The sequence below is a fragment of the Aspergillus pseudotamarii genome (genome assembly GCF_009193445.1).
Source record: "Aspergillus pseudotamarii strain CBS 117625 unplaced genomic scaffold BDV38scaffold_6, whole genome shotgun sequence".
Lineage (NCBI taxonomy): Eukaryota > Fungi > Ascomycota > Eurotiomycetes > Eurotiales > Aspergillaceae > Aspergillus > Aspergillus pseudotamarii.
This window is the reverse complement of record NW_022475020.1, coordinates 290,259-314,386: the sequence shown is the minus strand read 5'-3', so window position 1 is coordinate 314,386 and position 24,128 is coordinate 290,259. Positions and strand designations below refer to the sequence as shown.

Here is a 24,128-nt window from a genome sequence, read left to right as displayed (position 1 = left end):
CGTAAAATTGTCGACGTTGTGGAGTGACCTTCTCAAGTAACTTCGGAAGGTCGCGGCAGATGGGCGACTTCCAGAGATAGCGCATGGCTTGATGAAACCATACCCAATTGACGAGTCCACAATCCAGCAGAGGAAGTCCTTGGTCGAGAACTTGCCACCCGCACTCCCAAGGGTTCCAGAATCTAGAGTCAAAATAAATGAATTCAAGAATAATGGAAACGACCTCTGGCAAGGCGAGGGCATGTTGCGCGGTTCTTGTCTCATTGTTGTCATTCATTGTGGGAACGAGGTGCTGTGATTGACGTGGTGATGTTGGTGTCTGTGGCCTCTCTCATAGGAAAGGCAAAGTGTGTTGTGTACCTTCTTTCTCTTTGATTCACTGACTGGTTGCTAGGGGAGCCTTACAACAACAGCTTTCAGGCATGAAAGGCTGGATGTCGCAGTAGCCTGTCCCTGGATTACCTTATGCAACACCACATGTCACGTTTTGGATCGTCCTCTCAATAGAAACTTAGCTAAAGTTTGAACATGTACAAATGTACAGGAGATGTGAATACACATGAATGTGTTTATTGTCGAGGCGCTATGATTACCCTGATCTACAACCTTGCTTGAAATCTGATACTGATTCAACTATTTCATAGTAACACACTATCAGGTACCATGCAGAAAGCCTCATTGACACTAAGACTAGTCTTCTTTCATCAACATCCTAATTTACTCCAATAATCCTCCATTCGCCTTCTTCACCATTACAAACGGCTCCCCGACCCTCTTCAACAACTTGACCTCTCTGGGCTTCACAAATAACGGCTCCGTCACAGCAAAATAATCATGGTAATATGGCTTTTTCAATTGTACCTGTTTTGCCATCAGTCATCTACCGCTTTACTTCTCGATGCCAAATGAACACGAAAGGATACTGTTAAGGTGTGAGTGGGGGTGGGTAGATGATATACGTACCTCCATAAGCCATTCTTTCGACGCAGACCTAAGAAAGTCTCATTTAGTCAAGGAAGTTCAACCCGGATACCTTTTTCTTGATTGCAAAGAGGGGAAAATAGGAAGATGCTAGGAGGAAGCTAAGCAGGGAAATGTACCAATTTTCCACCCACGAGATTGTGCCGGGGGAGTCTGGCTCCTGGTATAATTCGAAAAAAGTACATTCGGGTTCGCCGATGACGGCCTCGTAGGCAGGTTTCATTGCGGTCCAGAATTTTGGCAGGTCCTCGGGATTGAGGTGGATTGTTACTTGAAGGGAGATAGATTCTGAAGGGGTCGGCATTGTGGGTTTACTATGGACAGCTGGTCGAAGGGATGTAGTACGTAGGGTGGGTTGAGCGTAGGGCAGAATATCGGCGATGACAAATAATTTAAATACTGTAGTATGCGGGGATATCGGAATTAACGGCCGTAATTCTACAACAAAAGGAATGTTCCTTGGAAGGTGGATTTGAAGTAAGCACTAAGCACTGGGTTGGTGACTACTGATAGGCTTGAGGAGATTGACGCAAAATTAATGGGCAAGGGTGGGTGGCCCTAAGAATAACACGATGTGAGACTGCATAGATTATTGGCGATCGAGAGCTAGGTGAAAGAGACATTTAGCCTATCTTATAGAGGGCTGATATCTTACTCCACAACCCTTACCTAAGATGTAGTCCGCTGAGTGGCTATGCAGTTTGTCTTTATTGACTTCACCAGCAGTCCAATTCATCTATCCCTTCGTATCATAATCCCAGGTCTTTACATGAGTCACCTCCTCTGATGCCCCTTTTGTGAATACCATCTTCATCCACTCCCTCCGCTCCGGACTTTGACACTTAATACAGAGTACTCAACTAGACGGCCCTTACGACAATGGCAAGCAGGGGCACCATCCTTGTAACTGGATGAAACGGGTCGTTGGCAGTGCCCATGGTGGAGCATCTCCTTGACATACTCCCAAGTTACTCTAGTTTTGGCTGTACGTAGTCCCTCAGCCGATGATGTCAACACCAGGCGACTACTCGACTTAGTCGGGCCCTACCACTAGGGCAATCCTTATCGTTAGAACCACTCGCTTTTAGCAATTTCAATCACTGTAACCCATTTGCTCTCCCCGAGGACCGAATTAGCTATCATGCTACGGAGAGCTATCTCATGCTCTGCCAAAAACACGTCTAACTCATATCTCTCCCGTGATTGTCATATGCGACCATCGAACAACATCTATCCTAGGCCGGATATGTATTCCCGTACCCTAACTGCTAGAGTTGTCTTTGACAACCTTGCTTTTATTCGAACCGCGTCCCAACACGCCTTGGGATAGCTCTACGCTTGTCAGAAAAGGCTTGCAGTAACTACAGCTAGATAAAGCACTTGTTGATACCTTTCCCTTGTCTAAACTGCTACTAAACTACTTTTGCTATTTGGTCTTTGTACAGACCTTACTATACCAGATTAGGACTGGTTCGGGAGCGTGCCGGTCGGGCTATCAATTTTCCATTCGGCTCAGGTGCGAACCGCCTGAAAATCCGAACTGGTGTCGGGGTCGGGGCGGGATCTGCCGTTATGAAACCTGAGGCCGACTCGCTACCCGCTCTATCTCTACATAAGCTCGTGCAGACGCTGACAACTTTCTATGGGATTCGTCTCTGTTCCACACACACAAAATCGACCAACAGAGTGGAATCATCCACTTGAGGGTTATTAGATTTCCACCTCTCTACCAAAGCTGTACCTACTTTTTATTGAGATCATCATTATTGGTCCCTTTTAGGAACTACCGGGCCTACCTAGGCAAGTGCCATGATAGGGTTGTTTGGTCAATTGGTATCCTCGAAGAATGTGCAGTATCAGTCAGCGGAATTTCAATGTCCAGACGATCCGCCAAGATCCAGCGGGGCAGATTAGATTGCCTTGACCGGCGGTCATCATGTTTTATCTGATCATCTGATAGGCGAAAACTTGAGAAATGTGGACGAAGTGGAGACTCTGTATGAGATCTTCACTGCCGGACTCTTGGAGCCTCCTTACTAATGCACTTGTAATCATTCATGGACCATTTTATGTCCCCCTAATACCCAGAGATAAGATGTGTATGACTGCAGCACATTACAAATTCGTACGCTGAAAAAGGGGGTCCACAGTGGTGGCTGCGTATCATGATACTCACAGACCTACATTTGCCGACAGAATATACTACCTGTGTCCTAACAGCTAGCAAGAAAGGCCGTTTCTTGTCCTCCGAAGTCGGGGAGTTGGTTAGCCTGGACATACCGATGTAATGTATTGGCTGTGCACAAGGATGGAGCGCTATGTGAGCGATGAGTAGGGCCTTGTCGTTTGTCCTTCGATTTTGGTTTAAAATTAAAGGCATATGGTGCACTTTTAGTAGATTACTCTTTTTGCCGAAGTGCATTATAAATTCTGAGATAGCTCGAAAGATGGGAATGGTTATTAAATAGATATGATGTACAAATCATTTTCATACTCTATACTCTGTACATAATACAGTCTATAATCAAGGTGGTGCAGGTTTGATGCCGCACCTGCAACTCGGGCACTATGAAAGCAGACCACTATGGCAAGCTCACAAAAGCCAGGTAAATGTCATAGGTGGACTCCAACAGCATCCTCTCACGGTCACTATAGGTCCCATTAAACACAGGATCAGGGGTAATTGTACTCGCATCAATTGAGGAGGACAATATTTCCTGACTCACGTCATACACCTCCGTCGTAGCCGGGAGAGCTCCATCGAGGAGATACTCGCGGATCGTATTCGTCAGTCCTAAAGAACCAAGACTGATTGTGGTATGGCCGGGTCCCCGTCTAACCGCTAGCTGAGATGAAGTAGGAAGCCAGCGGTGTAGGCGTACCGCAGAGTTTATAGGAGTAATAGCGTCGTGCAGCCCATTAACAATCAAAACCGAAGTATTCTGCTTAGTGAGGATGGCGTTGGTCTCTCCGCTAATGAGCTTTGAGGCTCCTAGGTTCGGAAGTTTGGGGCGGGTATTTGGGAAATTGCGACAGAAGGATGAAGTGGACAGATCTGCATTCAACCATGGGGTCTGCTCAGCGAGAGAGATGTTGAGGACTAATTGCGCAAGTTCAGGTAATGTGGTATGGTTGGAGGGGGCGTTATCGGTGCACTGGATAGGCCATCCAGCGAAAGAGCCCGTATCAGGTGCACTGGCGTTCACTTCTGGACCAGCTGCACCTGTCAGGAGGCTGGCGACCGGGTCGGCATTTCCTTGCTCGAGCGCGCTCACTGCCGATACGACAGCGGGCCATGAGCTGGGTAGTTTCAAGTAGGAATACATAAAAAAGCTGAACATCCCAACTGTAATGGAGAATGATCCGTCCGATACCTCAATAGGGCTCTCATATAGTGATGCTTGTAAATTAGCAAGGCGCGTTGCGATGTCCGTAGTGCGATTTCCTGGAGCTTTACTCAAAGAACAGCCATCTTCGCCCGCCTGGGTACAGAATGTAGCCAGATCGTTGATAGAATCCCGCACATATAACTCATCATTGGGCAGCTGACTAGTATATGGTCGCGCATTCGCGGCAGGATCGAAAACACCGTCAAAGATAATCTTCCCGACTCTTTCCGGGAAAGTCTGGATGAATTCGGCACCGAGGATAGTTCCATATGAAAAGCCCCAGTAGTTCAGGGTTGCATTGTCTGTTCCTTCTAGGGCATCGATGATAGCTGCCATATCACGGACGACATAGGATGTACTGGATGTGTATAATGCAGGGGAATTGTGGTCAGCACATGCGCCGGCAAGCTCCGCAATGGCGTTGTCATAGTCCTTCAGCGCCGTGTAATATGAGGGCATGTAGCTTTGGTTGCGGAATTGGCTATACTCTATCTCAGCCGCTGCGGGAATCGCGGCAGATGCGTCAGCTTCCTCGCCTGCCGTGTCAAAACATTGAAGGAGAGGTCGTGCAGAGCCCGTCCCGCGTGGATCCCAAGACACTATGTCATAGAAGCCGCCTGTGATGTTGGACATCCCCTTTCCCGCGCCATTTAAGAGGAAATCGGTTCCGGCAGATCCAGGACCGCCTGGGTTCGTGAGAAGGGAGCCTTTGCGCTGGGATTTAGGGACGGTGGCATTGTAGCGAGCTAATGGAATGTACGCCAACTTCCCGTTTCCTGGATCAGTGTATTCGAGCGGCACTGTGAGGGTTGCGCAATCTAGGGATGGATTTGCTGTGCATGGTGACCACTGGATGCTCGCGAGAGCAGGGACGGCCTGCAAACAGCCGAGAAGGTAAAGCTTGGTAGACCACTGACCAGGCATGTCGAACATAACCAACCCTAAAGACTTGGAAAAAGCGGATGTTTTTTTGGGGGGGTGGTAATCGCCCTGATAATATATATAGTATTAGGTGAACGAGTCAGCTCCAACCAGCTGCTGAACATAAAAAAGTTTACCTTGGTTCAATAGCTCCACGCACCATTCATGATGACTCGACGATTCCAGAATATCTACTTCCTCATAGGTACAATCCAACAAGCTAGGCGGATCGCTAGTTCCACCCGATGCATAGATCCACGGCGATCTTTGGTTCTGTTCGGGCTAGCGTACTTCGCTACCAACACAAACCATGATTACTCGGAAGGTAGCGCGGCAACCGGAGATTCTTTCGCAGGGAACTATGGGCTAGTACACGGTATTTACAGCGCCAAGGAGTGGTTCTTGCCCGTCCTATGGCATCTTGGTGATGGCCGGTATCAAGAGATGGTAACGGACTGTATCGGATTTCAGCTCCACAAGAACTTAGGGTGGGTAACAAGACGAGAATTTATTCCGAGTTGCGCTCAGCCAGCACATCACAGTTTAAAGATTTGAAATGGATTTTTTCACCTACTTTTGTTTATCTATAATGTACAAAGCCTCCGATGGTATGATTATCTTTGGGCCTAGCTTATATATTATGCTAGTAGTGCAAGTATGGCTAAGTCCCCCAAAATATATAGTTGTACGTACATATTCCCCCCGTTGCAGGGGAATATAAGAGGTTCGACAAATTTGAACTAAGCACCATGATTGTATACTCAGTACTCTTCTTTAAAGTAGAATAGTTTCTCGCTCAATTTGAATCCGAGTCACTCGGCTAAATATCCACTATGATGTCTAGGCGGACAGTACAGTCTGGAGTTGGGGTAAACTGGCCATCGGGTCGCGTTCGGGTTCAAAATGTAGGACCCGCCCCCGACCCGAAGAACAAGCGTACGAGGCAAATAGACATGAGATTAAAGACAGTGTTACAGCGTTGAGTACTGTGTGACAGTGAGTGCATGTCATTATGTACAACTAAATTGCCATCTTGGAAAGAAATCTTCAGGAATAGAACTAGTTCTGAGCTGTGTTGGTTCGACTTATCTTAGTTAGCAGGGGCAAAACGATATGTTAGGGTATTTCTGAATCCCTGTCACAAACACCTCGATTGTCAGTTACTTATGCAAATCCTGGTAATAAAATCACTTGCTTAGAAAGCCTGGACGCCTGGCAGTTTGCATAACCTGATCTGCCTACATGCCTGTGCGTTAAGTTAGATTACTTCGAAATTAGGTTAGAAACAACATCACACATAGCAAGAGCATTCTCGCCAACCATGACATTTCAAGTTAATGCCCAGAAGTATGAGAGGAGGAACATACATATCGCAATATTGACCTTTCCCCTAGTCTAGAGTTTCTTGCTACAAGGAATGTGACCCTGTATCCTCTATCGTAGTTGGGCATATTATAACTAGAGTAAGACGCGGTTTACCTCCTAAACATTATGTACTAATAGAACCGCCGCTATCTTGCGTGTGCCTCGAAGGTGAATTCGACTTTATCTTACTCGATTGAGCAGTATCGCAATCCTAGCGCGCGGAACCTAATGAACTTCACCATAATACTAGCACATTTTTATCGTGTGTCCTCGTTGGCTACTATATCTGGCTCCCACTGAAAGCATATTGCAGTATTATATTCACTTTTTCTCGATCATTTAACCCTGAGAGGTTGAGTCCAGGGTTGTATCTTGTGGAAATGTTTCGAGCATTGAGTCTGGCACTCGCGTGGTGGGAGGCTCTAAATTTGTTTGGCTCAGGCCATTAGGTTCCCTCTTACACAAGCTCTCGCAGTGCATACATAACTGCCCAAGGTCCTGTAGCCTGTCAACTGCATTTCGTAAAGAATCGAATCCTCACCTAATTATCTCCGTAGCTGTATGAGAACGCGCTTCAGCCCCGGCCGATCCGTACGATGCCCTCGCTCTGACATTCCCTGTCGTTATGGATGACATATATACCAATGATAAATATCGGTATATCTTGAGCGTATTACTGGGGACTAGACCCGCACTCGCCGGTGTGGTCCTGGCCACGGTAAAGCTTAAAGAAACAAAATGTATCGAATACGTTGCAAGAGTTCAACCGGCCAATAAATTCTGGAGGTGGCTCCGGAGGTGCCTTTCCACATATATAAATATTTTGGCCCTGTTGTACATGGATCCTGGCATACAATCTTTACCAAGGAGTCCATAGGAAGGGTAGAAAGTACATGCGCATCAAATAAAGTAAAAGAAAATTGAAATAAAATAAAAAGAAAAAAAAATTGGAAAAAGAGATAAGGACATTTATTAGGTTGTATACATCTTATTAGATCAATGCAACTTATCTACAAACTTCATGACCTTGTTTCCAGTACTGCTCTTCTCAAAGCCCGACAAGTCATCGAGGAATGTTATCTGGAAAAGATGCTCGTTCTCCGCTAGAATGAAAAAGAATTTCTCGAGCTTCTCCACAAACTCCTCCTTGGTCATGATGTGTTCGTTATCCGCCTGACGAAGCAGACGAATCTCCAGCTTCGTCTGGGGAGATGATTCAAGAGATGCTAGAATCACCTGCCATTGAAGGATTCCGGTCTTATCGCCTTGCATAAAGCTGACAATATTTTCAAATTCAAAATACATGCCAAACCACTTGAAGCTAAACCGACGGTCGCGACCACGAAGACGGAGGACTCGAAGATGCTTCAGCTCGGATTCAGGAACGACCGCACGGGCTGTCTCTGGCAGCGGTTGGATTGATCCAACATCACCTGTGATATAGCGCACAAGAGGATTCCGACGACGTACGAGAGAGGTCTGAACGATGATACCCTCCTCGCCATCCGGCACGGATTTTATACCAGCGGAGGACTCCGCCTCAGAGGCGGAATGAGGAAGGATCTCAATAACAACCTGTCGGGTGTCAAAGATAAAGTCCATGGTGCCGGGTGGACGCTCTGAGGAAGTGAGGTCGGGGTCACTTAAAGCGCATGGGCCTGCTTCTGCACTTCCCCAGATAGAGCATATCTTCACCGGACCCAATGTGGCCGTGATGTGGCTCCGTTGAGTCTCGGTGAGTGGCTCAGACGTATACAGAACCTTGGTTAGCTTGATCTTTGCTCTCTCCTCCGCCGGAAGCGTAGAGATATGATGGACAATTTGGATGACCTGGCTGCCGTCACCAGTAATGACATTAACGTGGTAGTGGGCTAGAGCATGCACAACCTCGGCAGGTGTCATATAGTTTCCAGCGCTTAGAACGGTTGCTCCCGCATTTTCTAGAATCTCACTCAGAAGGTCGAGAGACCTGCACACGGATCAGAGAACATTCTTTAAACACGCCATATTATCAGATTTTCCAGCGAGTAATCAACATACCGGTAGAAGTGTCCGGAGACGTGGGTCGTCAGGATCCAATCATGAGGCTCAACCACTCCACAAGTGTTTAGGAATTCACCAAAAACAGCGCGCTGGTTGCGATTTTCTTTGGTGTCAGTCACAAACATCAGTGGTAGTCCACCAGAGCCTCCGCCCGTAATGCTAACGTAGGAGCTACGTCTGTACTCATTTTGGGGGCTTGTGTCGTCCGTAAGCCGTGCAATGGCTTTGTAACTAGATGGCTACGTTCAGTTGTAGGGAGTGCAGAATGTGGTCTTTAAGACTTACAGATCTTTCTTGCTAACCAAGGGTAGTGAACTGAGATCAATATCCGTCGACTGTTTGCCAGCCAATTCTACGGCTGACTTGATTGTTTCTGGGGTGGGAGGGTATTTGACGGCAGGGTTATAGAAGGGGTGGATTTCGGCGACGGCGAGAACCTCCCTGAGGGAAAATGTGGTTGGAGCCATCATTCCACAGACTCAGAATAAGCAACTCTACTAAAATCCTGAATGTAAATGACGTGTCTAGAGCGGAGACAGGGAGGATGACACATTGTGGTTAGGGCGCATCCCACATTCTTATACACCAGGAACTTTAACAGCTGTTTTCAGGTGGCGTACATTGCGGAGTACATCAGTCAGCTCACAATTGGCCTAAAGATTCTGGTGACTCGACAAATGAACTAAAGACATGGGGCATAAATCAGAATAAGCTGAGAGTAAACGACGTATGAACACCAAGACATTAGCGTATGCGGCACACCGGGCCCGGCCCGCTCGTATTGGAGAATCTGCAGCATGCCTCTCTTCAGCTGGTATGCATGTCTCGAACTACTAGTTCCGTATGCGCTAATTAATTTGTGACTGTAATTGTATTGTAATGAAATTATTTACAAGCAGATCAAACACTTAAGCAGCTAAACTGTCATGGTTTAATGCAAATCTGCGATGGGCGCCCTGAAGGATAAACTTTTCACAATCCAACTTAGGGTTCCCACCGGACTCTGGGTTCCCTGTCCAACGATTCCACTAAAGAACCACGTCGCAGTCTCACTCCTCCAGCTGAATGACCTGTGGCCACGATGGCGTTATCCGAGTCCGTGCTGAGCGCTAACGCATAGCACTAATCCCGGCTGCATGATGCATAATGAAGTGAACGGAACTAACTAGTTAAGGGGCAAGAATTACCTAATGAAAACCCGCCATCGACTCGATCAGTGGAGGAAATCTCCTGCAGATCAAAAGTCGATCAAGATCGGGCCAGGATACCAGCCTCGGTATGCAACTGCTACCTTGCTCTCTAACCGTAAAGATACCTGCCATGTTCCCTTCAGGTCTTTCTAACGGAATTTCCAAAAGCAATGAGGGATTTCAGCTAGACTATACACGCCGCATACTGGGGGTCTGGCGTGCCCCGTGCTCCGTATATCTATATAATATAAAAGCCAACCTTTGTAGTATATAAAATTAGTAGAAGGAATTCATATTGACTGTCGTTTTATTGATTGTTTTCATCCTTGTTTCTATTCCGAAGATGACGACGGACATGGCTTCCGATGCTCTAATAGATAGCATCATCACCGAGAGGATCCGAAAATTAAATCAAAATTCCGTTGATATTCAACATGACTTGCCCTTTTTGGTCGCAGACACAAGACGAATATACCAGCAACATGAGCGTTGGCTCCGATGCCTTCCTAATATTTCACCCTTCTACGGTGAGTTGTGGACACCATCTTCATCAACATTGGGTCAAACAATTGACAAGAATTCTGAATAGCTGTAAAATGCAACGCAGACGTTCGGCTACTACGTTATCTCGCACGTCTAGGCGTCGGTTTCGATTGCGCCTCATGGGGAGAGATGAAGCTCGTGCTGGACTTGGGAGTAGACCCCTCCAGGATTATCTTCGCTCATCCGTGCAAAGCGGTATCTGCCTTACAGATGGCTTCCAGGAGAGGGGTTCCACGGACGACATTCGACAACGTCGACGAACTCGAGAAAATAAAGGAGAATGTTCCCCATCTACGCCTACTTCTTCGTATATACGCTGAGGATGATACCGCTCTTGTAACTCTCGGGAACAAGTTTGGAGCTCCGTTAGATACCACCAAGGCATTGCTTCTGAAAGCGAAGGACCTTGGTTTGATAGTGGAAGGGGTCAGTTTTCATGTTGGTATGTACGCGTTTTTTTCTGAATTTCCCCTCCTTGCCCTAGCTCCACGATCTATTCTATCGTAGCTAACATATACAGGATCCGGAGCATCAAATGCTGATACCTTTGTCACTGCCATACAAAATGCAAAACGAGTTTTCCAACAAGGAAAGCAGCTTGGGTTCAATATGCATGTCTTAGATGTCGGAGGCGGGTTCCAAGACACCAACTTCGAACTAATGGCACTCACTCTCCAGCGGGCTATTGAAAAAGAATTTCCCCCTTCCACTCAGGTGATGGCAGAGCCTGGTCGATTCTATGCGCGCAGCTTCTACACTGCGGCATGCAAGGTCATCGCCCGACGCAAACAAATCGGGCAAGATAGGTTAACCCAAAGTGACATGCTGTACCTGAATGATGGGATATATGGGTGTTTCATGAATGCCGTGGCCGAGAATGAGATATACCGTCCTATCCTAGTCAGAAAGGAGACTGTGAGCAATATGGAAAGAGAGGCAGGAGAGCATCGGTATTCTGTGTGGGGTCCGACGTGTGATGGGCTGGACTGTATCGCCAAAGAAGCTACTATGGGGTGTGAAGTAAAGGTTGGGGATTGGGTCAAGTTTGAGAACATGGGAGGTAAGTCTGCCGTTCATCTAAGGGTTTATGTCACTTGGCAATTAACACGGCCGCAACACAGCATATACGGTAGCGACTTCTACACAATTCAATGGATTCCCGAACCGCTACGACATCATATATGTCGATGACCATATCACACCGAGATGCGATAGGGAGGTTATGGCTAGTACAACGCGCATCAGGTCTGAAGCTGTCCTATAAATATTATGAATCTATCCCTCATAGAAAACCAATTGCCGTGCTATCCATGATTCCTATTTGAGCTGTCATAATCGACTGCCAGGGCGATGGTATCGTATTTTGCTCTTCCTAGATTCTCCCTCGCCTTCTCGCTTAAATTGTGGGACTCATTGTTCGTAGCGTCCGTATCACTTCCCGAGTTTAGCGCCGTCAATCACAGGTTCGAGAATTGGGAGAACTTTCCATTAGACAAATCGGTGGGGACACACTAACAGACACGGGATAAATCTAAAAACCTACCAAGACGAGTGAAGTTCATATCCTATTATCCGTAAGAGGATGAGCACACATAATGTTTCGTGGTAATTGCTCTACGTCGTGCCCCGCTTCAAAAACCAATGGTCCAAGGTATCGGCCAAATGTGGTAATGTGAATCCACTCGGAAAAACCTTACTTATACGAGTCACAGGTTAAATGCCTCGCACTATGTAGTGGGTCTTGCACCATCCGGGTATCACAAGAGTGTGGAGGTGGTGATTTTGTTCTGAGACATTTCGTAGCTTCGATCTGCAAATTAGGGCTGTTGATAATTTTTCATGGCTCAGCTGAGAGGGGCAGCGATTTTAGGCAAATGTTCTCCCACTTGCATCCCCGCGGCCTAGATTCTCTTTTTTTTTTTATTTTAGTTTGTTTCTGGGTTTTCTTTCTTTCTCTCTTTTCTCCCCCTTTTTTTTTTTTTTTCCCCTCTCTTTCAAAACAGATTACCGACAGGCATCGGGGCTGACTGTAACTCCGCACTTGTAATTAGTTGTGCCTTCAATGGTACATCCAGCTATGCAAGTAGGTGGCAATGAAGCTTAGTGCATATTTTGGCAATAATAAAACATATTAATCTTGTAACGAACAAAGGACGAAGGTAAAAAGGACGTATGGGCTGAATTTCGCCCCAGCGGCAACTGGCACCCCTGTCTACCGATCCTCTGTTCTTAAATACGATGGCGCCGAAATAATGACTTTGTCTACTACTATGTTGTATTACATTTTCTCTTATCTTAAACCACTACATGATTATACCTCATTTTCCACATAATGAAGATTCCAACTCCCCAGCAGCTCCAACAACTCCACGTCTCTCTTGGCGGGGGGAATTATGAGCCCGTAGCAACTTATGACTCGACGAAGGCCACATATCTCCAAGATCAGGAGGCTCTGCAAGAAAGCCTCTTGCGATTATGTCCCGCCAACGGGTGGCATAAAAGTTCTAGAGCAGCCTGCTCTCCTCGGCCGGTTCTCGTCAGTTCGGAGCATCAGCGGCGATGGAGGGAGCTTCATGAAGCTCTAGTCCTAGCTATCACCGACATTGTCGAAAGATGGCTGACAGACTCCGAGGCTAGGTTCCCGGAACGGATGCCTTTGGAGCCAGAGGAGGAAGATCTACTGCGCGTATGATATCTAGAATACCCAGCATTGCGGTGCAACTGGCCTAATATCAAATTGATTTAGTGGATTGACCAGCAAGTGCCTCACAACCTTCCCCAGTACCGAGACTGTCGGGGCTCATGGAGGCCGGACTTCTTGGTGGAAGAGGACACCAGTGAGGAGAGCTCCGGGCCTGTCGAGAACTTTGCCATCAGTGAGATTAATGCCCGGTTCTCCTTTAATGGCTTTATGTTCGCCACGTGCGGACAACAGGCATTACACGACATGGGTATTTGCGACCATGGCAATGGCCTGGTAGGCGCCACTGATCCGGCGAAGGTAAGCTAACAATACAAGACTTCTAGCTTTTTCTGTGGCTGTCTTCACAGTGTTCGTGTGCTGTAAACTGACAGAGACCAGATCCTCAATGGCCTCTTAAGCCTCTTCCAGCCTAATCTTCCATTGCACCTTCTGAAGGGTGATGAAGCTGGGATTGACATCCACATGGTAGTAGACTTCCTCACCCGTTACTTGGGAATAACTCCCCGATTTGTTCTGCCTGCAGATCTGAGGTTGCTACCGGACCCGCAGGCAAAGGGAGGCTACAAGCTCTGCTGTGTGGTTCAAAACCTGGATAGCTCCCCGGATTCTTCCTCAGTAATCCACCATAATGGAGAGGCCCTAGAGGAAATTCATCAGGTCGGTCTGGAACTTCACCAACGGGAGCTCCGTGCCTTAGAGCCGGAAATGCTCCGGCAAATCAGTCTTCGGTGCTTTAACGACTTGCGTACCATCCTGCTCGTTCATGATAAGAGAATGCTTGGGATCGTCAAACAGGAACTTGACCGTTTAGTGGCAAGAAACGTTCTCACATTGTCCCAGGCCAAAGTCCTCGATAAGGGCATCCCGGAAACAATCCTCCCGGGGTCGCTGGAGCTTGACCAGGCAATCGCATACTGCAAGGAAATACCAGACTTAAAGAATGAGTATATTCTCAAGCCCATTCGGAGCGGAAAGGGTGACGGGATCGTGTTCGGCGAGGATTTGGACACAAAGGAGTGGATTTCAAGATTGGAGGGCCTGCGGTGCGCTGCATTGATTCCGGGTGGAACCTGTATTGTCCAACGCAAGGTCAAGCAGATTCTGTACGACGTGGTCTTGAGACCGACCGGCGAAAAAACCAGATATTCCCTTGTTGGAACTTACCACTCGATCAATGGTGAGTTCCTGGGAGTTGGGGTTTGGCGCAGCGGCCCGGATCGTATCTGCGCGATCAGCCATGGAGGCGCATGGACGATTTCTGTTATGCGTGATGAATAGAACTTGTTTGAACCTTACGAAGCATTGATTTTTTATTTCTTTTTATGAGCTATGTTTCTCCAATTCTATCTATCTTCTACTCTGTCTCCTTGGGATGGGGATGATTTGAATAGTTGTAAAGTATCTGTATAGAAGTGTGCCTCACATTTCCGAAAATATAACTTTAGACTTCCTTCACGTAGTCGAAACGTTCTGACCACTCGTAATGGACACGTGCGAGCTTTAGCTGAATGATCGTATTAATATGACGGCTCGAGCCATATACCAGAAGCTTTCCGGACTGTAAGCTCGATGCATCGCAAGAGCATGTCTTCGAGAGAAACGCGTAACGCATGACCGTAATTTTCCATAAGTGATATCTACGCAAGGGCCGTGTTCCGTTGTCACTTCAGCTTAATTCATGCTGAATGTATTGTTGAACGCAGGTATCTACTGTACCCTGCAACATGTCCAGGGTCTACATTAGCAGCAGGGCTAGTGTCGCTAGGGACTCAGCTGCAAGCACATGTCTCAAATCCCTGACTAAGTGGCAACCACTAGCGTGAAAAGGTTGATGTAGCTTTTTCAGCTCTTGGGTCCTGTGGATCCACGGGTATGTGGTGTCATATCCCATGCATGAAGCATACGATACAGGAGACCAATTCCGTAATGCGACCATGCCGTACTCTAGAAAAGCATTTGCTATCCACAGGAAGGAGCGGCGTACGAGAGCTTTCTTGGGCATAGTGTTTGGCGCCCATTTCAGCTACTTCCCGAGCATTTGCCCCGCTGGCCCTCAGCTGAACTAGCTTTTGGCTTGACCTTTAGTATATAGTGACCATCTCACTGCCGTACTTCAATTATTCGTATCTCATTTTTTTTTTTATCAGATCAGATAAGCTGAGCAAATCGACTGGCATCCTAGTCATCTTTACAAACACCCTATATTCCTATTTATTGTCTAATACCTTCAATTTGCTTGATTCGAGCCTCCGCGTCTCAAGACGAAGAGAGCTTCACAAAAGGAAAAATGCAACAATTTGTACGCAATATCCAACCTACCAGGATGGTGGACATAACTACACGTGAGTTCCTCACCTCCAAAGATCCTGGTTGCGATGAAAACACTAATGTAGAGAAGAGGCATCCCGTGCACTACCGCACTTAATAGCCAGTGACCTCAGTTGCGCAACGCGACCAAGCCATGTTGCAGAAGTTTCGAACACCCTCCGAAAAAGCGGCATCCTCAAAGTCAGTCTACAGTTCAAAGACGACGCTAGCAAATATCTCCAAAATCTCATTCTCGGGCTCCACAAAAACCACGGACACGGATTGCCCACTACACATAGTGCATCGCGCGGTTGGTTCTGGGACGTCCGACCAAATAGCACGACATTCCAAACCCCATCTCATCAAGCGCGGTCCGAGACCATGCAGGAATTTCCTTGGCATACGGACTGTAGCTACGAGGAGGCTCCAGCCAAATACTTTGCGTTACAGGTTTTACGGGAAGATCGATGTGGCGGCGGTACGCTCTCTGTAATGAATGTGGGAAAGCTAAGCTCCATGCTCTCTCCGTCTACATGTGCTGCACTGCTAAGACCCGAATTCCGCATTGATGTTCCTCCCGAGTTCGTGAAAAGCGACGCTAGTCGACACATTATTGGGAGCCTAATGGCTGCTGACTCGAGTGGTGCGCCAAGTATGCTGCGTTTCCGAGAGGACATCCTCACTCCTCTGAGTGTGGAGGCTGCGGCCGCGCTAACGGAGCTAAAGGATTGTTTGTTGGGATTGGAGGTGCAGGCGGAGACGCTCCATCTTACGCCAGACTGTTTACCTCGGGGTTCTATCGTGCTGATGGATAACCACCGGTGGCTTCACGCGCGAAATGAAGTTATGGACCCCGAGCGGCACTTGCGCAGGGTGCGCTGGCATGCGAGCCCATTTCCTGCCGTGACTATGTAGCCTTTTTCGTCGATTTTGTGGGTCAGAGCTGGATGTTCCCTGGTGGAGCCATGGCACTAGAGCTCGTAATGGTCAGGGAGTTTTATGTATGGAAAAGTTATTACTATGGAGTACAGTTATTAGTCAACAAGCGTCATTTGAGTTGAACTACGAATTCTACTTCTTCATTGTCGTAGGTGTTCGGAAAAGTAAACGACTCTAGAATCGTTACTTTTGCCAATATATATATCGCCAACCGCCCCACATAACCGAAGCGATGCATTGGACATTGCCTCGAATTGACGATTTTCTGCAGCTCTCCTCTCCTTGGCCTTCTCGTTAATTCCCCCCTTTTTCTGATATAGTGCGCTATTTGTATTTATAAGCCGATAATATACGGAGCGCTATAGCCGCTGAGCACTAACCTGCGTATATACATAATAGGTTATACAAATGAAGGATCAAGTCATTATACCCCAAAGTGGCCATTGTAAAGTGGATTTCGGGTAGGCCTCTTTTTTATACTGTGTAGGACGATGAGTCCAGAAAAAAAAAAAAAAAACCTAATAATGTGGAATGTAGCTCCGGCTACAACAATATTCATCGGTATTTGCTCTGGTTTACAATGTCGCCGGCTTGTTACGGGAAACTAAGTTGATTAACTTTACGTACTAAGGTGTTTTAACTTGGCTTCTTAAGATCAAGATCGTCGGTTCAGTAACTGACCGCTAACTCAAGAATGTTGAATCGATCGTCGAGCTGGCTCAGAGCTTGCCCTATCATCTATGTTCGAATCACGATGCCCCCCCACACATGAAGTGGCTACCTGGCGAATTTGCCAAGAAGCGTCAGCTCAGCTGTCAGCAAATTTTTCCTTCGTGCATGACAGTGGCAAGGTTATTTGACAATGCAACCTACGTCGGAGATTGCCGGCAAACGATCCTCCTAGTGATGCACAGTATCCATTCAATTGGAGATGAACACTGCAGCAGCAAGCACTATCGATAAAGGGAGCTCCACTTTTCTACAGCTACGGCTGGAAGCTCCATTTTAGAAAAGTGTATTACCGAGAGTTTCCGCTTTGTGGGAAAGGTTTGCAGATCAATTCCCCCAAAATTTAGACCCACACTCGAAAGCTCGTCGCCTTTTCGAGACGCTTTTTCAAGATCTGTGCGCATTTTGCACCAATGGCGACACTATATGCAAGCACTCGGCTGCAGCGTTCGGCCCGTCTTGCTCCAGGTGATGGAGAAGCAACCTTACGTCTGACCTGGGCGGGAACTATCGTTACTACGGAAACACCTACGTGTAAGGTGAGCACACGATTCCGAAGTGAGTCGAGCTTTTTGCGTGCCCGTGGTATTCAACGTCGGTCTGGTGATCACTAATGATTCTCTGCAGTGGCTCAGCTGTACTGTCCTACTGAAAAAAGACACCGGGTAAATATAACCTGACTATTTTAGCTATTGTAGCTTTTGGAGAAGTATAAGCTCCGAAGTAAGTTATTTCAAGTATGCTGAATTATCTAGAAAACATATATTTTTAAGCCAGTACCCTGTAAGGAATTATCTAATTCTAGACTCGGGTGGTATTTCCGAAACTTGTCTTTTTATCAGATTGGATGATTGCCGACAACTCGGCAGGCTCTTACTTTAACTAAATATGAAGCAAAAGGTAATTGAAAGAAAATTCGTACACAGAAATTAACGTCCGCGGATATTATCATATTCCACGGTTCGCAAACTACTTCATAAGGCAAAGGACCATGAAGCCAGAATCCACAGCCAACGCCAATCCAGGTCCTTGATTATGTTCAATAGTCCGCATTGGGTTGTGGCCTTGTGGATTTATGCGTACAATAATTTCACTAGAACTAAGATCTCCATATCCCCTAGCCTAGAACTCATCATTACATTGATCCATCTGAATAAGATTGGGGCCCATCAGACGCAGCTAGACCACGGTTCACCAGTAAGAGATTTCTAATTAAATCAGATCATCCGGCAGAGAAAGAGGAAAAAGGCAAAAGAATGCCTGAGACCCACAGACTTTTGCCGACGAACACAGTCTGATACACTACATCACGCACTAAGCCAAGCCACATGACATGACGTTTGTTTTCTGGAAGATAATGTTGACCTATATATGCATGCCCTTGTTCGCTTCCCTCAGCCCTAGCATAGATTAGTCTCCTTTAGGATAAGGTTTTCGCCAACGGACTACGACTACCTGACAAAATGCCTCTTTTGAAGAGTGATGCTACATCTAGACGTGATAAGTTTCCGAACGATCCAATATTTACTCGACTTTGCAGACGTTACGCAGAGAGGCCAGGAGTGCTGTTTCACGATGAACATGGCATTGATGCCAGCTATAGTGACCTGATCAGCGATATTATACACATGCGTCAGGTTCTGCGAGCGCAGCTCCCTAGCACTGTTTTTGACGAGAATGGTCTTCTACAACCGGACGCCCCTCCCATTGCATTTCTCGCATTCAATGGATACTATTTTATTGTGAGCTTTCTGGCTATTGCGGCCCTGGGAGGCATCTGTGTGCCACTGTGTAAGTTAAACACTCTGTTCAAAGTCAGTGTTGGAACTCTAACGACGACTGGTTATAGCAACGGGCCTTATTCCAGAAGAGGCCCTCTACCTTCTGAATAAGATAAATGCAAACTTTATCCTTATGGATGAAGGGTGTTCTGAGATAGCACTGGCAGTTAAAGATCATGCCTGGAATTTGGCTAATCAACAGTTAACCATACATCCGGTAACAAGAGCGGAGCCAGGTCCCTGCCCCAAGTTGGAAATTGATGAACAATTGACCTTTCCCCCAAATACTGGATGCCTTGTTCTGTTTACATCGGGAACAACTGCTTTGCCAAAAGGAGTTCTTCTCCCTCGCGAATTATTCCATTCCTTAGAGCTTCCACTGGACCTAGACGGTCTCTATCTATCTACCAGCGCTGCACACTGGGTAGGAGGATCAACAGGCCTCATAGACAGTGTTCTTTCGGGGCAGAGATTACATATTGTGAAGGGAGAGTGCGGAGCTGCAAAGTGCTGGGAACTTTTGAAGGCGGGAACAATCACAGAGATGTCTGTGCCCCCGACTACTCTAAGAGAGATGAGGGATTACTATAATGAAAATATCGCTAGTCTTGCTCCAGAAGACCGTGATAAATATATGAACGGAGCTCAAAAGCTAGAAGTTATATTTTCAAGCGGCTCGCCACTTAATCCTTCCACACGGCAATTTTTCCTAGATCTGATCAATATACCAATTATGAATGGATATGGAATAACTGAAATGGGTGGAGGTATTATGATTACGCCAGCTGATTCAGAGTTCACGGAAGTAGGTATAAAACCTTAGCTTTCTCTAGTTTCCTTACTAACTGTCAATCAGGGCTATATTGGCAGGCCTATAGCAGGGAAAACAGTGAAACTCTCCAACGGCGATCACGGCGAAATTCTAGTCAAACATCCCAAAATGTTTATAAAGTCAGGATATTCGATTTCTTTCTATTTCTGCGAAAATATTTACTTACACTGAATATAGATATATAAATGACGAAGCAGCCACACGTGCGGCATTTGACAAAGATGGGTTTTATAAAACTGGCGACTACGCCCGTCGTATTGGAAATGATTACTTTTTCGATGGCAGGGCTTCCCATGACTGTATGTATCTCTGCAATCCATATTTCTTGAAGATAATCTAATAATGTCTATCAAGGGGTTCGGTTTCATGAATACACAATATCTGTTCTAGAGCTTGAGAATCGCTTGATGGATCTTCCATATATTTCGGAAGCCTATGTTCTTATAGTTCCGGATGTTGAGGCTGGTGGATTGGTAGCAGCGCTTGTTCGACCTTGCAAGTATAGCCTGGACAGAAAAGAGTGCAGCGACATTACTCTTCGACGAATACGCAAGGACCTTGCTGCCGCTAACCTAGTCGCATACAAATTACCTCCCCTTTTGCGGGTTCTCCGAGACGAGGAACAAGTCCCCCAAACAACCTCCGGTAAAATTTTGAAAAAAGAGGCTCTCCGGAAGTACTTTAATATATCGGGATTCATGCCCAAGGACTATGCTGTTGAGGGTGTGGAGTACTGCGGAAATAAAATCGAGGAGTCTGCTTCATCTCGGGTATATGATTGGGGGTTTATATAAGGGTACTAGTAGGGTTATGTGGAGATCAGAACTGGATTCTGTTGGCATGTATTCATGTCCTAATTTTGGTTTGGGGGGGGGGTTGGATTTGCCTCTGCGTGAACTGGTGGGAACTTACCCGATGCGCTCGCAAAGCTTTGGATGGTCTGTATCAATGAGGCGAGAGACAGGTTGTAGGTTTTCTCAACGACGAATCCGTTCAGCGGTTGTCCCTGGATGGACACTACTCAATCTGTCCCATAGCCATTCTCCAATCCATTCACCTGAGCACTTGTCTATTGTCGTATCCCCTGAAAATTGAGCTCCGAAATATGTACTGAGCTACCATGTGGACGTACAACGTAATGAGGGAAGTGAAGATTGCAACCCATATGGCGACACCGGATACTTCACACACATCGTAGACATCTTGACAGGGATAAAGAGGGAGAACAGGGGTTCGAGAGATCCGCCTTCAAACCAGCCTCCGGGGTCTTATCTGGAGAGAAACCCAATACGCCCGCCTGTTCGTCTGGGTGGTGTTGTAACTCTGAAGAGCCCTCTAATATTTTGCCTGGAGCAAAGCTCGTTAGGCCTCGGCCTGGTGCCTGCTCAACAGGCTGTTGTGGTAAATCAGTAATATCTTCATGCACAAGCACCGAAGGAACGTCTAGCGACTTCATCGAGGTCATCTCGCGCACTGCTACAACTCAGCTCGAAAAAGGGAATGAGGGGCAAGGAGCATGTCGCTTTGAGTATATCTGGAATGACCTGTACCGGGTGTGGAACAAAACTTAAGCGAACCTTGGGTATACTACAGCCAGTCAAGAACCTGAAAGTCAGCTTGGTGTTCTCCCGAGTAGAGTTCGGTCTCGACGTGGGTGTTCAGTCACTGGATGAAGTGTTGAGCTATTTGGAAAGGACTACCGAGTTCATGTACAAGAGAGCCAGAGATCGAGGTTCTCGCGTCGACGTTATCGTCCCCAATTCTTCTGAGTTTATGAAGCAAGACTGACTCCGTCGCGTGACCGAGATGAGTCTCGTTGACGATGGAACCATCGGTGTCTCTATTGATCAGGAGCTAATAGGAGCACGAGATCTGGTCGAATATGGCCGGGCGAGTCCTGTCGGCCTGGCTGCTCCTAGGCCTGATCCGACACTGCAGGCTGGAGTCAAGCACGTTTGACATATGGGATATATGACTATTCTGTCCGTTATACTAACAGCGCCCGTCCTGGTCTTGGCTTGGGCTCCGTGATCTGGATCGCCGTCAGCATTGCAGTGTGAAAACAATCTGGATCACGAGCAACCACCGAGGCCATCACATATGCTATCACAGTCCTAATTGTCTCTTGTCCTTGCGCGATTGGTCTGGCAGTACCTACGGTCATCGTTATTGACAGTGGCATCGCTGCCGAGCGAGGCGTCATCTTCAAGGCTGCGGACAGCATAGAGCTCGCTTGCAAAACTTCCCATGTGGTATTCGACAAGACCGCAACTCGCACGCAAGGCAAAGTCACCGTTGCGGTTGAATATATAGATAACACGAGCAATTCCATGTCGCTAGTTCTCGGTCTCATAGGAAGTAACAAGCATCCCATCTCCACCGCCGTTACTGCACATTTGAAAGCCAAGGACATGACAGCGTCTACTGCCATTGACACAAAGCTGCTGACCGGGAAAGGCGTAGAAGGGTCTACACCAGACCTCATCCTCCGCGCAGGAAATCCACGATGGCTCAACCAATCATCTAATCTACAGGTTCAATCGACCCTTGAACGAGGCTATACACCATTCTGTGTCACAATCAACGACACCCTCGCTGCCGTCTTTGGTTTGGAAGACTCAATCCGTCTCGACGCTCTCGAAACCATCACAAAGCTCCAGGAACCAGACATATCTGTCCACTTCCTCTCAGGTGACGACGGCGGCGCCGTCCGCTCCATTGCAAGACAACTCGGTATAGCAGCTGAAAACATCCGGTCCCGCTGCATCCCAGCCGACAAACAAGCCTACATCTAAGCCCTCCTCACGCCGCTCGATCAATCCCCCAGCAGGAAGAGCCCAGCAACAATCTTCATCGGCGATGGCACAAACGACGCCAGCGCCCTCGCCACCTCCATAATTGGCGTATACATAAACTAAGAAACCGGCACCGACGTCGCCAAATCTGCCGCAGATGTCGTGCTCATGCGGCCCAGCCTACTCAGCATCCCGACGATGATCAGCATCGCGAGGAAGCGGTGCGGCAGATCAAATTCAATTTCAGCTGGAGCTTTGTGTATAATCTGTTTGCCGTCTTGCTTGGTGTGGGGACATTTGTGGATGCCGGAATTCCGCCAGAGTTTGCGGGCTTGGGAGAGTTGGTTCGTGTCTTGCCTGTTGTTTTTCCGGCTGTGCTCTTAAGATGGGCTAGGGCTTAGGCGTGTACAAGGATAAATACAGTAGGGGTGAGGATTCTTTATCGTGAGGAGTTGTTGAATGGTGGGTCGGACAAGACCGTTGATTCACCAGCATTGTCCTGCAACAGAACAGAAACTGCAAATGGCGCCAAGCGAACATTCAGTGGGCTAACCCTATCTATTGATAAGCGCCCCTACATATCGTACATCTGTGAAGAAGATCAATCATTGTTTCCGATCGTCAGATATTAGGTCCAAGATTTCATTACTATCTTACTTGGACTACATGGTGCTCCAACAACATATTTAACGGAGATTGGACTTAGGGCTCAATAGGGTATTGTTTGAAGCTAAATATAACTATTTCCAAATACTGCATCTAGTCTTAGGAGAAGTTAGGACTAACAAATGATCTTTACAAGGATACAGTCACATTCTGGCAGTGAGCTCTCTCGAACCAAGAACTAGGTATAGTTATTAATTACAACTTTAGTCAGTGATTTGTTGCTGGCGACGATCACTGAGCATCAATGACACGAAAAGACTTTATGATATGTAGATATGGATAGCACCAGGCACGATATATCTCGTCGAGGATCCAGTGCTTGCAAAGAGCCCTCAGGGTATAAAGTAGGGGTTAGTAGTTCATGACCCATAGGTACATAACATACACAGCTAGATTCGTGGTGAAGCCGCTGCGGTTTTTGGACGGGGCCTGCGGGAACTGACCTGGTACGGCCTTGGGCAAGAGGGGAATCGTGCATTTTATACTCGTCACATGTCGTAAAGCTTCTAGAGGTGATCATGGGAGCTTTCAGTGTTATACAAGTAGTTATGCGGTCACTAAGTATAAAAGACGGCCTCGATCAAACGAAGGGCGGCCCATGTCGAGGACTTCCCTTGGAACATCACCGTATTATCCTGTCCAGCGCCGTCTCCATCGTCAGTTACTATTAGTGTATTCATTGGACAATGCAGTGGAGTGGATCTTATACGAAAGACCTTGTCTGACACCTTCAAAATAAAGTTAGCTTTCCCCGAGATCCCCCGCTTTTAGCCTTCGGCACCACGTCTGGAGGAGGTTGCTGTCCTTCACAAATTTCGAAACTCCCAGGCCGGAAATCAATATCCGACTCTTGCACGTCGCTACATATCACAAGGAGTTTGATTCCTGGTGATTCTTCTAGACGTGAGGACGCTTCCACGACGATCCGTCTCGAGACATTGCC

General features: G+C 47.1%; 7 protein-coding genes across 7 annotated transcripts; 4 read left to right on the top strand and 3 right to left on the bottom strand.

Moving 5' to 3' along the window:
* Positions 1 to 717: 717 nt before the first annotated feature.
* Positions 718 to 1,285, bottom strand: BDV38DRAFT_278653 (putative quinol monooxygenase; the record flags this gene model as incomplete). Its single annotated transcript, XM_032058795.1, has 3 exons — positions 718 to 861; positions 964 to 991; positions 1,101 to 1,285. The coding sequence occupies 3 exons, from the start codon at positions 1,283 to 1,285 to the stop codon at positions 718 to 720; spliced, it is 357 nt and encodes a 118-aa protein (XP_031917932.1).
* Positions 1,286 to 3,563: 2,278 nt separating this feature from the next.
* On the bottom strand, positions 3,564 to 5,294 carry BDV38DRAFT_268155 (Alpha/Beta hydrolase protein; the record flags this gene model as incomplete). The annotated part of the gene is made up of 1 exon (XM_032056718.1): positions 3,564 to 5,294. The coding sequence occupies one exon, from the start codon at positions 5,292 to 5,294 to the stop codon at positions 3,564 to 3,566; it is 1,731 nt and encodes a 576-aa protein (XP_031917931.1).
* Positions 5,295 to 7,652: 2,358 nt separating this feature from the next.
* On the bottom strand, positions 7,653 to 9,248 carry BDV38DRAFT_295698 (uncharacterized protein; the record flags this gene model as incomplete). Its single annotated transcript, XM_032062757.1, has 3 exons — positions 8,985 to 9,248; positions 8,697 to 8,930; positions 7,653 to 8,625 (listed from the first exon to the last, which is right to left on the bottom strand). The coding sequence occupies exons 1-3, from the start codon at positions 9,167 to 9,169 to the stop codon at positions 7,653 to 7,655; spliced, it is 1,392 nt and encodes a 463-aa protein (XP_031917930.1). The 5' UTR covers positions 9,170 to 9,248.
* Positions 9,249 to 10,232: 984 nt separating this feature from the next.
* On the top strand, positions 10,233 to 11,696 carry BDV38DRAFT_278650 (type III PLP-dependent enzyme; the record flags this gene model as incomplete). Its single annotated transcript, XM_032058794.1, has 4 exons — positions 10,233 to 10,416; positions 10,479 to 10,874; positions 10,953 to 11,492; positions 11,554 to 11,696. The coding sequence occupies 4 exons, from the start codon at positions 10,233 to 10,235 to the stop codon at positions 11,694 to 11,696; spliced, it is 1,263 nt and encodes a 420-aa protein (XP_031917929.1).
* A 1,068-nt stretch (positions 11,697 to 12,764) lies between these two features.
* On the top strand, positions 12,765 to 16,358 carry BDV38DRAFT_268152 (Clavaminate synthase-like protein; the record flags this gene model as incomplete). The annotated part of the gene is made up of 4 exons (XM_032056717.1): positions 12,765 to 13,118; positions 13,179 to 13,433; positions 13,515 to 14,239; positions 15,578 to 16,358. 4 exons carry the CDS (start codon positions 12,765 to 12,767, stop codon positions 16,356 to 16,358), a joined length of 2,115 nt encoding a protein of 704 aa, XP_031917928.1.
* A 2,216-nt stretch (positions 16,359 to 18,574) lies between these two features.
* BDV38DRAFT_278647 (class I adenylate-forming enzyme family protein) lies at positions 18,575 to 20,518 on the top strand (the record flags this gene model as incomplete). Its single annotated transcript, XM_032058793.1, has 5 exons — positions 18,575 to 18,902; positions 18,961 to 19,697; positions 19,749 to 19,843; positions 19,902 to 20,023; positions 20,079 to 20,518. 5 exons carry the CDS (start codon positions 18,575 to 18,577, stop codon positions 20,516 to 20,518), a joined length of 1,722 nt encoding a protein of 573 aa, XP_031917927.1.
* A 1,012-nt stretch (positions 20,519 to 21,530) lies between these two features.
* Positions 21,531 to 22,920, top strand: BDV38DRAFT_278646 (cation-transporting P-type ATPase PCA1; the record flags this gene model as incomplete). Its single annotated transcript, XM_032058792.1, has 4 exons — positions 21,531 to 21,677; positions 21,815 to 22,457; positions 22,521 to 22,627; positions 22,699 to 22,920. 4 exons carry the CDS (start codon positions 21,531 to 21,533, stop codon positions 22,918 to 22,920), a joined length of 1,119 nt encoding a protein of 372 aa, XP_031917926.1.
* Between the last annotated feature and the right edge of the window lie 1,208 nt (positions 22,921 to 24,128).